Source organism: Canis aureus, chromosome 4 (assembly GCF_053574225.1).
Source record: "Canis aureus isolate CA01 chromosome 4, VMU_Caureus_v.1.0, whole genome shotgun sequence".
NCBI classification, from domain to species: Eukaryota; Metazoa; Chordata; class Mammalia; order Carnivora; family Canidae; genus Canis; species Canis aureus.
In genome coordinates, this window is record NC_135614.1 from 23,364,960 (window position 1) to 23,377,149 (window position 12,190).

A 12,190-nucleotide genomic window follows, 5' to 3' on the forward strand; every position below is an offset into this window, starting at 1 on the left:
CACATAAAATCTTAAAAAAAAAAAAAAAAGGAACTTCAGGGTAGGATGGTGGGGAAGTCATGAAATGTTAAGGCTTTGAAACCTTCTCAAGAGACCCCAGGCTCCTATCCTGCTTTCTTGGTGTGGGGGAGGAAAAAATTTTTTTCCTTTACCCTTCTAGGTTCTTGGCTGAGGCACCCTGTAATAAAAGACAGATTAACAAGAATAAAACAAACAGAAGTTTAATTACATGGATACCTCCCATAGACGTGGGAGAGAGCCAGGGAAACCCAGTAATTCCCCCAAATGGTCCAAGCCACTACCTTAACATCTCCAGCTAAGGACAAAAGAAGATGTTGGTGGGTGGGGAGGAGGAGTGAGTTATGGGAGGTTACCAGGAAAAGCACAGTCAACAAGGGGAAGGTTGTTACGTGGATTTAAGTCATTTCCTTCTTTATTGATAAGAGTTTCCTGAGATATGTAGAGTCATCCTCCTCTTCCTGGTACAGACAGGGAGACACCCTTACAAATGGAGATTTTCCTTCTACAGGAAAACGTCTCTTGCAAAAGCCTCACTTATCCGCGATTTCCAGAGCTTTTCTTGTGTCTGCCGTTTCTTAAAAATAATCAGTCTAAAATGGTCCTTACACCATGGAGGCAAATTTTGGGGTGGCCAATTCTGCTCCCCATCACTAGCTTTTCCCACAGCGTCCTCAGGAACCCTTGACTCGGTTGTCCCAACAGATGTCGCTCCAGTCTCTTTGGACTGGTAACTGCTTTGGGGGCTACCTTTCTGGGCAGCAGCACTGATGATGATGCGATGTTTCCAGGTCTGCTCTCTTGATTTCAGACAGACCTGGGCAAGCTACCCTGGGTCTCAGTTTGTTGACCAGCATATTGGGGACAGTAACCTGAGAGTTGTAAGGATGGGATTGGATTCGATTAGATTGGAGGTTGGCAAACTAAAGCCCACCACGTGTGTTTGCAAATTAAGTTTTATGGGGACAGAGACACTTGTTGGCTTATATATTGTCTGTGGCTACTTGTATGCCAAATTGAATAGCTGAGACGGAGACTGTAGGACCTACAAAGCCTAAAAAAGTCACTCTCTGGTCCTTTCAGAAAAGGTTTGACAACTCCCTGATTATATCACACAAGTTCATAAATCCTTGTTAAAGAAATATTTAGTTTTTTTGCCAAAAAGGAAAAGTGGTGGTGGTAAACTTTTGGGTTGCTGGCAGTGATGGGGAGGGATTAGGGGGGAGCTTAGTCCAGGGGTTCTTAAAACGCCCTGCATAGGCCGCAGTGACACCACGATTTTTCCCCTTAATTGAGGTGTGTCCACCCACTGCCACCTGTGACTTTTATAACAAGCATGTGGGTAAGAGATCAAGGATACCTCATCCCTGTGTCACAGGAGGGGAGGGGGACTTGGAGGAGTGAATGGGCCAGGGGAGGGCACAGGGGCAGATAGCACTGGGTGGGGACTGGGACCTAGGCTTGCGACTCCCAGCCAGATCCCCCTTCTCTGCTGTTCATTGCCTCAAAGACTGAGCCGTGGCCTGGCACCAGCCCTTTGCACCAGCCTATGAGTTAAGCCGTGTGGAAGGAACCGCCTCATGCTGGGTTGGCTTCACAGAGGCAGGGAAAGGACCCACACGATGGGGCTGAGTGGGCTGGTGGGTGGCATCCGAGGGGCAGCCTCTCCTGTGGGTCTGACCCCTGTCTCTCTTCTCCTCCTGGTTGGCAGCTTTTGGCCTGGGTGACCTCCCCAACCTGCTGGGCCTGGTGGGGGACCAGCTGGGCGACGGAGAGAGGAAGCGGCGGCACGCTAAGGCAGGCAGCTACAGCATCGAGGTGCTGCTGGTGGTGGATGACTCGGTGGTGCGCTTCCATGGCAAGGAGCACGTGCAGAACTACATCCTCACCCTCATGAACATCGTGAGTGTCCCTGTGTCGTGGGGCGGGGGGTGGGGTGCCACCTGTTGTGGCCAGAATAGACTATTTCTCTCCAGCCTGATGTTTTCTGGTGGATGTGCTGGCCTGATGTCCACCCCAGGCTGAGGCCTGGTCTCAGCTGTACGTACCTGTGCTGAGGTGCCCATAGGCCCTGGGCGCCGGCCCCCCCAGCAGGTAGGAGCCTGGGGAGAGTGGCTTCAGGGCTGGGACACATTCAGAGCCTGAGGCAGGTGTGGTCTGAGGGGTAGGATGGGCTCACATGCCTTGGAGTTACCTCGACTTCCCTGAGATTCCTCATCTGGAGATAATGCCCCATCCCAGGCTGGGAAGACTGGCCAACGAACGCTAGCTGGGGCTGGGGTTGGTGTGTGAGGTGGGACCCCCAGGCCCTGAAGGTGGGCCTTTGGTGTTCACCGAGAACAGAAAGGTGGTTGTGCCAAGATTTAGGTCTTGGCCTTCACTGATGAGAGTTTCCAGAGTTTGAATCATCCCCCTCTTCTGGTCCAGCTCAGGAGATGCCCTTACAAATGGTTAGTCCTCTTATGCCTGTAAATGTCTCCCACAAAATGGTAAAACTTCCACTGGGGTTTTCAGAGCTTCTCATACATCTGCAGAGGCATCTCTTGGGGTGACGAACCTGCCCCTCTTGGTTCTTATGGTTGTGTGGTCTGTGTGTGTATAAAAGTGGTTCTTTGTCTAAGCCCCTTGAAGAAAGGTCCTGACATGGGGGCTTTATCTTATACTTTTTTGAGCCTGACTGCACCCAGCGCAGTGCCTGGCTCCTGGTAGGTGATGGGTAAATATGGAAGCGAATGGTGTCTAGGGGGCAGGCAGAGAGCCAGCATCTGCTTAGAGGGACCAGGAAGGCAGCAGATTTGTGTCCACAATGAAGGTGTAAAGGAAAGGGGGAGGCTAGAAATTAGATCCAATCACAAGGAGCCTCAGGGAGAGGGGAGGGCTGCCCCAGTGTCTGCTCCCCTCAACCCCTCTTTGTTTGGATATTAATTCTTCTGTCCCTTTAGGAACCTATGGTTTGGGATGCAAGGAGCAAAGGCTACCACAGGGGGCTGTTTGTGACAGAAAGAGGATAACTGTGAATATGGACAGACCCACCTCCCTGGAGCACCTGACCACCCACCCAGACTCTAGACTGCTAGTCGAATTTCAGGCCAGACAGCCAAGTACTAATCCCATTAGTAGGAGAGCTGGGTTAGCCACGGGAGCCAGCAGGTGGAGAACAGGAGTGGTGGGGAGGGAGAGGGAGCTAGGGAGGCCTTAGGGAGCCCTTGGGTGCTGGGAGCCTGGGTCTGGGTCCAGAGTAGGGGCTGAAGACCCCAGGGGTGTGAGCCGGTGAGCCAGGCCCTATTCAGTCCCAGAGACCTTCAGTTTGCCAAAAGGTACTTTTCAGGAAAAGGTAAACACATGACTCTCAGAAATAACGGACAAGTGTTAAAGTCTCTTTTTTTTAAGTGTTAAAGATTTTACTTCACTCCCGAATCAGTGAGAGAACCAGGCAAATGTGATAACCCTTTCAAAAGAGAACCTCAAGAATGGAAACATTTGTAATCACGACTTTTTGAAATGAATGTGAAAACAGAGAACAGAATGGCCTTGCTGACAGGGTGGAGGAGAAGCCCGACTCTGTGCATCTATAGGCAGGGATTGTACGTTGCTATCAGGTGTCGAGCTCTCAGTTTTAAGGTAGCTTCCGTGGAAGCAGATTCAGATAAGGCTGAAAGGTGTGCTGTGGACAATGCAGTTTCCATCAAAGTACATGTTATAATTATTCTCTTGAGTTTGAGGCCTGGCCGGGGTCCCGGGTAGAGCACCCTTCCAGGGGATGGCAGGGAGTCTGGTGGCCCATCTGACATATGGGCTGCGTCCCTGTTCCTGGAGCTGGTGGGGAGCAGCCTCACTCAGGACACACCCCTGGGTGCTGGCTGTGTGACCGTCCTAAGCAGCTAAGTGGTGGAGGTCTGCTGGTGAATCATGTAAGGAGATACTGTTTTCGGTAGAGCAAAGTATGCTTTTGGAACTGTTTTCCAAAGGCTTGCCCAGACTGAGATGCGACTTGCTGAGAAGGATCTCGTTGAATCTCTCAGATCTGGGGCCGTGTGGAGGGTGGTGGCGAGTGAGTGGGAAGTGCCACCAAGTTCTTGAGGTTCGTGGTGTGGAGGGGAGTTGCCTGCCTAGTAGTCCTCCTTCCCCGGCATCCCTCCCCATGTCCCCTGGACTTTATTGAGGACGTTTATTGGAGAAAGGCAGGCCCCTGTCCCATTCAGGCTCTCTTGACCTCTGACCCATGACTCACAGCCTTGGCCAGGGAGCTTCCCTGCTTGGCCCTCACTGAAGACTGGGGCCCCGAGGGCCTGCCTTGGAGACTGCTGTTTCCATAAGCTTGGTGCCACTTTCTTTCTCCTTACCACCTAGCAGAAAGCAGGGGAGGAGAGTAAATGTCTTCTAGAGGTCCCTGAAGGCTGCTTGAGGCTGGTTCTTTTTTTTTTTTTTTGAGGCTGGTTCTTCTGCTCATTGCTGGCTTGCCTTGTGGAGGTGAGAATAGAAGGGGAAGTTGAGGCAGGCCCGTTCCCCTGAGGAGCTGTTGTGTGCCGACCCCTGCTGCCACGGGGGGTACGTGAGCAGTGGGGTCCTGACTCCCCAGGTGCAGAGGGCAGCCAACCAGAGTTCTGGCCTATGGAGGTGAGCGGATGGGTGGCTGGCCACCTCTCCTCCCAGGGGACCAGCAGCTCAGCCCATTCATTGTGTGGGAACTTTATTTGGCTGGGATGCTTGAAACACTAATTTCCTGAGGGATTTCACGAAGCCAGTAAACAGGGTGTCCCTTTGCTGTCTCCTCGGAGTGCCTGCCTACCTGCCTGTGACCATTTCTGATCCTGATTTGCGGGGCCAGCGCTGGTCTGGTAGGATCATGGAGAGATCCGGTTCCCAGGATGTATGGTCCCATTGTGCTAACCCCAGAGGAGGGGCCAAAGCCCATAACAAAATACTCAGAACCATCTGATCAGGCCCTGCCTACGGCAGCTCTCAGGGCATCGTGCCTCTCACTTTTCCCTTGCATTACCCTGGGGATGTGCTATACAGATTCATGCAGCTGCAGCTGGTGGCAGGACTCCCTCCTCTCTCCTCCTCACTTGCTGGTGGGCCCTGCATGGGTTTTATTTGCCCATGCCTCAGTTTACCCATCTGTACCAGGTCACTCTCCTTAAAGCTTGTTCACACCTCAGGGCTGGGGAACCATTTGAGAGCTTTGAAACATAAAGGAGCAGTTGTATTCAGCATTTAGTGAGTGCCTGGTGTATGCCTCATATGACAGACTTTTATTCTAGAAGCTTTGGTCTGGTTGTAAAAACAAGCCTCAGCCCACGGAATACTTTGGGGCAGTGCTGAAGATGCTTAGAGGAAGCAGCCATCCCTGTGGACTGGGGAGAGAGGTTCTCTGGGGCGGTTTGGAGCTGAGCCAGCCTTGGGGTGGGATGGCGGGAGGGTTTGGTGAGGTGGAGCGTGCAGGCCTGGCGAGGATGCCAGCGTGCATGGCAGGGTTGTGGAGGCAGGAACGAGGGGGCAGCCAGGCCGGCAGAGACCTCTCAGGAGCTGAGATTTGGCGGGGGGGTGGGGGGGGGCCGGAGCGGAGGAGAGGATGGACACCAGAGTCAGCTGAGGCTGTGATGGGCCAGCGGGAAGGCTTCGGAAACAGGGACGCTGAGCTTTCTCGAATATCACAGTATCGTTCCCATACCTACCACATGTCAGGCACGGGGCTGAGAACTTCGCAGACAGGCTCCGTGAATCCTCACTGTGGCCTTGTGCCAGTGACATTCCTTTGACCACTGTGGCTTTGAGAAGCAAAGTGACTTGGCTCAGAATAATCCGAGGCAGAGTTGGGATTCAAACCCGGATCTGTCTGATTCCAAAGTTTGTGCTCTCCCCCACTGCTGCTTGGGTAGGACCTGGGGCAGGCAGCTCTGAGGAGGAGGGAGAAGGAAGATCATGGGCTCCTGGCCTGGGAGGTAGGGAGGCTGCTGCTGCTTTGTGGAAGGAGCCTCTTCCCATAATGGGTCTCCGTATCGGAGTCAGGATTCTGAGGCTTCACCCCTGGGCTTGCTTCCTGCTCTTGGCTCCTGGCTGTGGCCAGGCTTGCTTGCCAAGGCCTTGGAGAGAATCAGGCACTGTTAGGGGCCCTCTGCTTGCCTGGGGTGACACATCGCATCTCTGGGGGCGGGTGAGGACTCCCTTGGACAGGGGGATGCAGGGATCCTCTGAGGGCCCAGAGCTGGAGCAGAGGGAGGGTGAGGAAACAGAGAGGCCCCTTCATCGGTCTTCATGAGCCAGTCTACAGCCGGGCCCTTCTTGGCAGCCTACCCACTGGGGTGGTAGGCTCCTGCCCACCCTGCCCTCCACCCCACCCGGCCAGGCTGACACCACAGAGGTGTTGGTGTGGTTGCCAGAGAGACATTGCCTGGTGTCTCAGAGTGGGTCCTACCCCCTCTGACCTGTGCGTCGGGGGCCCCTTCCTGAGGCTTCTCAGATGCCCTGCTGGAAAAGCTTGGCCCAGATGGCTGTCAGACCAGGGTTTTGGTGGCCTCAGCTTGGGAGGGTGGCATTCTCTTGGCACAGACCTGTGTTAAATATTCATCATAAAGGCCGGTTTGGAACACCACAAAAAAACTGCTTTCGTGCTTACAGAGGATTGCTTCGCCAGACCTTTTCCGTTCGGGGATATGTGAGCCTCTGGAGCAGCTCATCCTCCCTGCTCATTGGAAGGACACAAATCCTCCCCCTCCCTCTCTTGTTAATCTGTTCTCTTCTCCTGTCTCTCTTCTAAAAACCTTCTGCTGCTTTTTAGGGCACTCGAGGCCCCCAAAACTAAACGCAAAATCTTCTTACCTTGTGGTGGTGGTTCTTAACGGGGGCAGTTTTGCCTCCCAGGGGCCCCTGGGAAAGATTTGGAGATATTTTTTGGTTATCCCAGCGGGAGGGGGTGGGATGTTTCTGACACCCCCAAAGAGCCTGGGGTTGCTGCTCATTATCCTGTGGCACACGGGGTGCCCGCAGCCGGAGTGGTCCTGGTGGCCAGGGGCCCTGTGCTCCCCTGTTAGCCCCAGTTCCCACATGCTACCATTTGCGTTTTCGGAGTAGATCCCCTAGGAAGAGAAGAGTGCTCCACAGAAGCAGGGATGCTGGGGTTCCTGGCAGGGGAGACATAGTAATAATGAGTATCCCTCACGCTGGTGAGAGCCGTATGGTCGACGGAGCCCTTTCATGCCAGGCATCTCAGTTGTCATACAGGAGGTCACACTCCTGAAATCCTATTCCTGGGCTGACCTCCCAGACCTCTCCTCAGCTCCCAAAGTGGGAAGCAAAAGTTCTAAACCAACCAAGAGATTGCACACATACATATTCCAGGCCCTGTTCCAAATGCTTAACATTTGCCTCACCTTCTGTCCGCAGGCTTCTCTGCAAGGTTTGTTTGTCTACGCTCGGATGGAGAGTTGGGCTCAGCTGGGTGAGGTCATGGGCAGTTCAGGCCTTTCCAGGCCTCCACGGGGCCTCTCTTTACACTCAGACAGGCTGACCTGGGGCAGAAAGGCTGTTGCCTTGTGGAGACAAGTCGTGGGGCCTAAGTGCTGAGCATTGAGGGCCCGTGAAAGGGCCTCTGTTGGGCTGGGTGGTCCATCCCTGTGTGCTCTGGAACCACCCCGTACAAGTGGCCTGGCCCTGAGGTGGGCCAAGTGCCTGGATGGCCAGAGAACCACTCAGGCCACCCTATGGGCTCTGGGAACCTTGAAGGGGCATGCTGTTCTGAGACAGCTGGAAGAGCCACTTACAGCCTGCACCCAGCCCTTTGAAATATAGGGCCATGGTCATGAACTTGTGGGGAGAAGATGGAGCAGCTGAGCCAGGAGAGGAGGAGAAAAGAATCAGAAAACTCAATGCATTCTTCCCACCATTCGGAGAGCAGTCTCAGCCTCCAAGATCTCTCTGGTGACCTCAGAGGCAGGGCCTGCCCATGTGCTGTGGGAGTGAGAGCAGCGCCCGGGTCAGGGCTCAGCATCCCAGTCTGGTGGAAACTGGGGCCCGGCTCTGGCTACTGCATAGGTCAGCCCTATGCTGGGGGCTGGGGGTGGCAGGGTTTCTGGGCTGCAGGCCACAGAGTATTACTGATATACACCCCCACACCGTGCACACAGCACAGATAGGGTGCATGTTTCCACGCATGTGTGTGTACATGCGCACATATCTACTCATCCGTATGTATAACACAGATGTGTGTGTGTGTGTGTGTGTGTGTAGATACATGTACCACATGTGCCACACCAAATCAGGTGCACACATCCAGAGTTCACACATCATATGTGGACATATACTTGCCATATATCATCAAAATTGAACCCATCGATTATCAGATGTTCTATTATTTTACATATCTAAGAAACAGAAAAAGTGGGGGTGTCTGGATGGCTTAGTTGGTTAAGCGGCTGACTCTTGATTTAGGCTGAGGTCAGGGTTTTGGGGTTCTGGGATTGAGGCCCGTGTTGGGCTCTGTGCTCAGTGGAGGGAATCTGCTTCAGGATTCTCTCTCTCCCTCTGCACCCCCTCGTGCATGTGCGTGCGCTCTCTCTCTCTCTCTCTCTCAAATAAGTAAATAAATCTAAAAAAAACAAAAAACCAAAAAACAAAACCCAACAACAACAGAAAAAGTGCTACCCTTTAAACTCTGATAATGATGTTTTCTTATCACTTAGAGTTTTATTTGTACTCACTGGAAAAGCTTTTTTCACTTAATTGGGACTTAGATTTTTATCATATGTTACTTGAGTACATACGTAGGATAGTGTGAGAAAGTAAGGTATTCCCTTAACGTCTTCCGTTCAGAGTATTCCTTGTCCAAGTCACTTTCAGCACAGAGCCACCAAAGTGTGTGCTTCTCCACACAGCATTGTCTCCTATGCCATCTGGAGTATGGGCGATGCTGCAGGAGTGCCCCACTCTTATCATTGGGATTTCCTGCAAGCCAGGACCTGTTCTGCGAGCTTTGATGTGGGTGCCTTCTTGATTTTACTGGAAGGTGGCAACGGAGGTTTTCAGGCAACCAGGATTTGCATTCCTTTTTCAGATAGCTCCTAAAGTGGCTGACCACCAGCAATGTCAAGGGGTTGTGGTGGCCTTTGAAGCCACCAGGAATAACATGAGATTTTTGCTTGCATGAATGGTGACAACATGCTGTAACTGCCACCTGACCCGCTGCGATTGCAAACGGGGGAAGGGGAGCATCTCAGATACATGCAATGCAGAGCTTGTTGGAGCACTTGGTCTGCAGAGTCGCTGTGTGCCCTCTGGTTGGAAGGTCCAGGTCTGGGAGACAAAGGGCTAGTCCCAGGGTCTGGGACTGAGAAAGAGCAGGACAGGTGATTGTGGCCAGGTCTCTCCTTCAAGCAGTGCTGTCTCCGTTCTGTTCGGCCTCAGAGGTCATACGTGACCAGGGAAGGTGCATGAGCAGAGGCTGGACATGAGCTCCGAATCTGGCTGCTGAGCTCATGCAGGCTCCACTGTCGCTGTGGGCCTGCTTGTCCCCTGTTAGGAAGACGGGTCATGTGCCATCCTGCTTGGAGCACCTTTGAAGAATGGCTGACTCTTAGACCCGAGCGAGAATGTCCAGGATGAAGACCCTGTAGTGCCAGAACGTAAGGAGGGGCTCAAGAAACAAAAATAAAACGCCCCAGAGTCAACAGCGAGAGTGTGTTCAAAGGGACACAGGCCACCTGAGAGAGCTCCTGGTGGCCAAAGCTGGGACAATTTCAATTTGAGCAACAAAATAGATAATGTGGCATCGAATTATATATAACCCATCTTATATTATAACCTAATTATATCACAGGTTCATACTGATAAATGACAGAATAAATAAGCAGATAGGAGGAGAAGAACTCTAAATAACTGATGTACTCTGTCCTCTAGGAGGTGAGTTTTACCTCTGCTCCTGCATCATGGTTCTTAAAAGCTGTTTTGCTGGGCTGTGCACAGTGACTTTGTTCTGAAGAGCACGGCATGGGGGCGGATACTGTCCCAGCAGGCAGTCGAAGGTCAGCCTCGTCAGGGACGGGTCCTGTTGGCACCAGGTACCCTTGACATCATGTGGGGAAGGTGGCACTTCACTTCTGTGACCTTCCTCCCCTAGGCCTGTGCGCTGCCCCCCACCCCCCTTCTAATCAGGAGACAAATATCAGACGTACCCAAACAGAAGGACAGCCTGCAAAACCCCTCACCGGTATTCCTCGAAACTGTTTGGGTCATCAAAACCCGGGAAAAGTCTGAGGAACTGTCAGAGAGGAACAATCTGGAGCAGCCCAAGGAGATGCAGTGGCCAAATGTAACCTGGTGCCCTGGATGTGTTCTCAGAGCAAAAACAAAGGATATTAGGAGAAGATCGGGGAGATCTGAAACAGATATGGGCTTTGGTTAATAATAATATGTCCTGTTGGTTCAGCAGTTGTGACAAAGGTACCATGGTCATGGCAGATGTTAATCATAGGGGAAACAGGGGAATTCTCTGGACTATGGTTGCAGATTTTCCACAAATCTGAAGCTATTCTAAAATCAAAGTAAACTAATTAAGAAGAAAAGTTGGGATAGTACTTCCTTCCGGGCAGGTTGCTGGGAGGTTCCATGGGGCGGGCAGGGGCTGCGGTCTCACCAGCCCTTGAGAAGCAGTTCGTGCCCTCTCCTGCACAGGGGATGGGCTAGAGACCTCGGGGTCATGCTTTCCCAGCACGGCCCCTCCCTGTTTGGGACCTGCCTCAACCTGGCTGAGCAAGCAGGGGGACATGCTGTCCCAGAGCTCTCGGGAGCAGTGTTCCCTAGCAGTTTGGGAACTCGGGGCTGGCGAGGGAGCATTCTTGGCTGGACCCTGTCTCCACACTGACGAGGAGAAGCCCATCTTGGCCTGGTCCAGAAGAGAAGGCTGCCAGCTGCCCTCCTATGGGCTCCCCAGGGGCCTAGCTCTGCCCTCCAGCCGTAGACAGAGGCCTGGCATTTCTGCTGTAGCCACCCAGAGTCTGACCCTCCCTTTGGACAGGAAAACAGATTCAGAGCTCCCACCCCATTAGACGCTCTTTCCCTTCTTCCTGCTGCCCGGGCTTGACCACAAGGCCCCCAGGGGGCCTGCCCATGCAGGGTTACAGGAAAACAGAGAAGGGGCTCTTGCAATGACTCCCTGGCTGGCTGTGTTGCTGTTGACTGGATGTGGAAACCCATTTTCCTACCTTCTCTCCCAGGCCAGAGAAAGCCCACTCCAGCTAGCCTGCCACAGGGGCTGGTTCTGGAAAGCAGCTGGGTGTAATGGCCAAGAGTCACGAAGATCTGAGTTTAAACTGAGCCCTCCCACTTTCCAGCTAGGTGGCCACGGGCAAGTTACTTACCCTCTCTGAACCCTGGCTTTCTTACCTGTGAAAGGGGAACAATTCCTCTCTCCATAAGGTTGAAAAGAGGTCGTGTGCAAGCCCTCAGCATGGTGCCTGGCATGTAGGTGTTTAGTGAATAGCAGCTCTTCCTCCAACCCTAGGGGTTTCTAGCTTCTGCTTCATTATCACGTAGCTTCTCCCTTCTTCTATTTTGTCTCCCCTTGGCCAGAGAGAGAGAGAGTCCTGACCTTTGCTTGTTTTTCTAGCACATACCCAGTGGGCATCCCAAGCCAACACGTGAGGTGGAACCCTAACCGGGGGGTCTTGGCAGATGACGTTGAACTTGGCTGGCCGAGGTGGGGAAGCAAGGAGACCAGACACAGTGTTCTTTTCTGCCCCGTGGGTGTGTCTTGCTGCCGTCACGTTGGTGCCCACAAGCACGGGAAGCGATTCCTGGTCCCCCCAGAGCTGGCGTACTGGCCTTACCTCTGGCATTTGGGAGGCAGCTGTGAGGGGCAGAGGCTGACAGAGCCAGTCCTTGAGTGCACAGCTAGACCGGAGCTGGTCAGGGGGCCTCCTGTGTGTGTGTTCCAGGGGTTTTGGGCCTCTCAGGTAGCTGCACCTCCTGGCTGTGGTTCCAGCACCAGCTCGTGGCTGTGGCCAGAACCTGTGCCAGGCGGCTTCTGCAGTTCTGGGTGGACATGGGAACCCTGTCCAGCCACCTCCTTGGCCTGTGCACACGGTCAGGATAGCTTCAGCTGAATCAAAGCCCTGAGGTCCTCCTCAAGGGCTGGGGGTGGTAGGGGTGTGTGCAAAAGAACGTGCCAGGGCCCCAG

General features: G+C 53.2%; 1 protein-coding gene across 2 annotated transcripts in view; it reads left to right on the plus strand.

The window, feature by feature from the left end:
• The window catches only part of ADAMTS14 (ADAM metallopeptidase with thrombospondin type 1 motif 14), a 77,559-nt gene that overhangs the window by 30,324 nt on the left and 35,045 nt on the right, over positions 1-12,190 (plus strand). For both annotated transcript variants that reach the window (XM_077894852.1, XM_077894853.1), the window contains exon 4: positions 1,730-1,920. In XM_077894852.1, the coding sequence (XP_077750978.1) occupies positions 1,730-1,920 (191 nt within the window). The remainder of the gene's footprint in view (positions 1-1,729; positions 1,921-12,190) is intronic.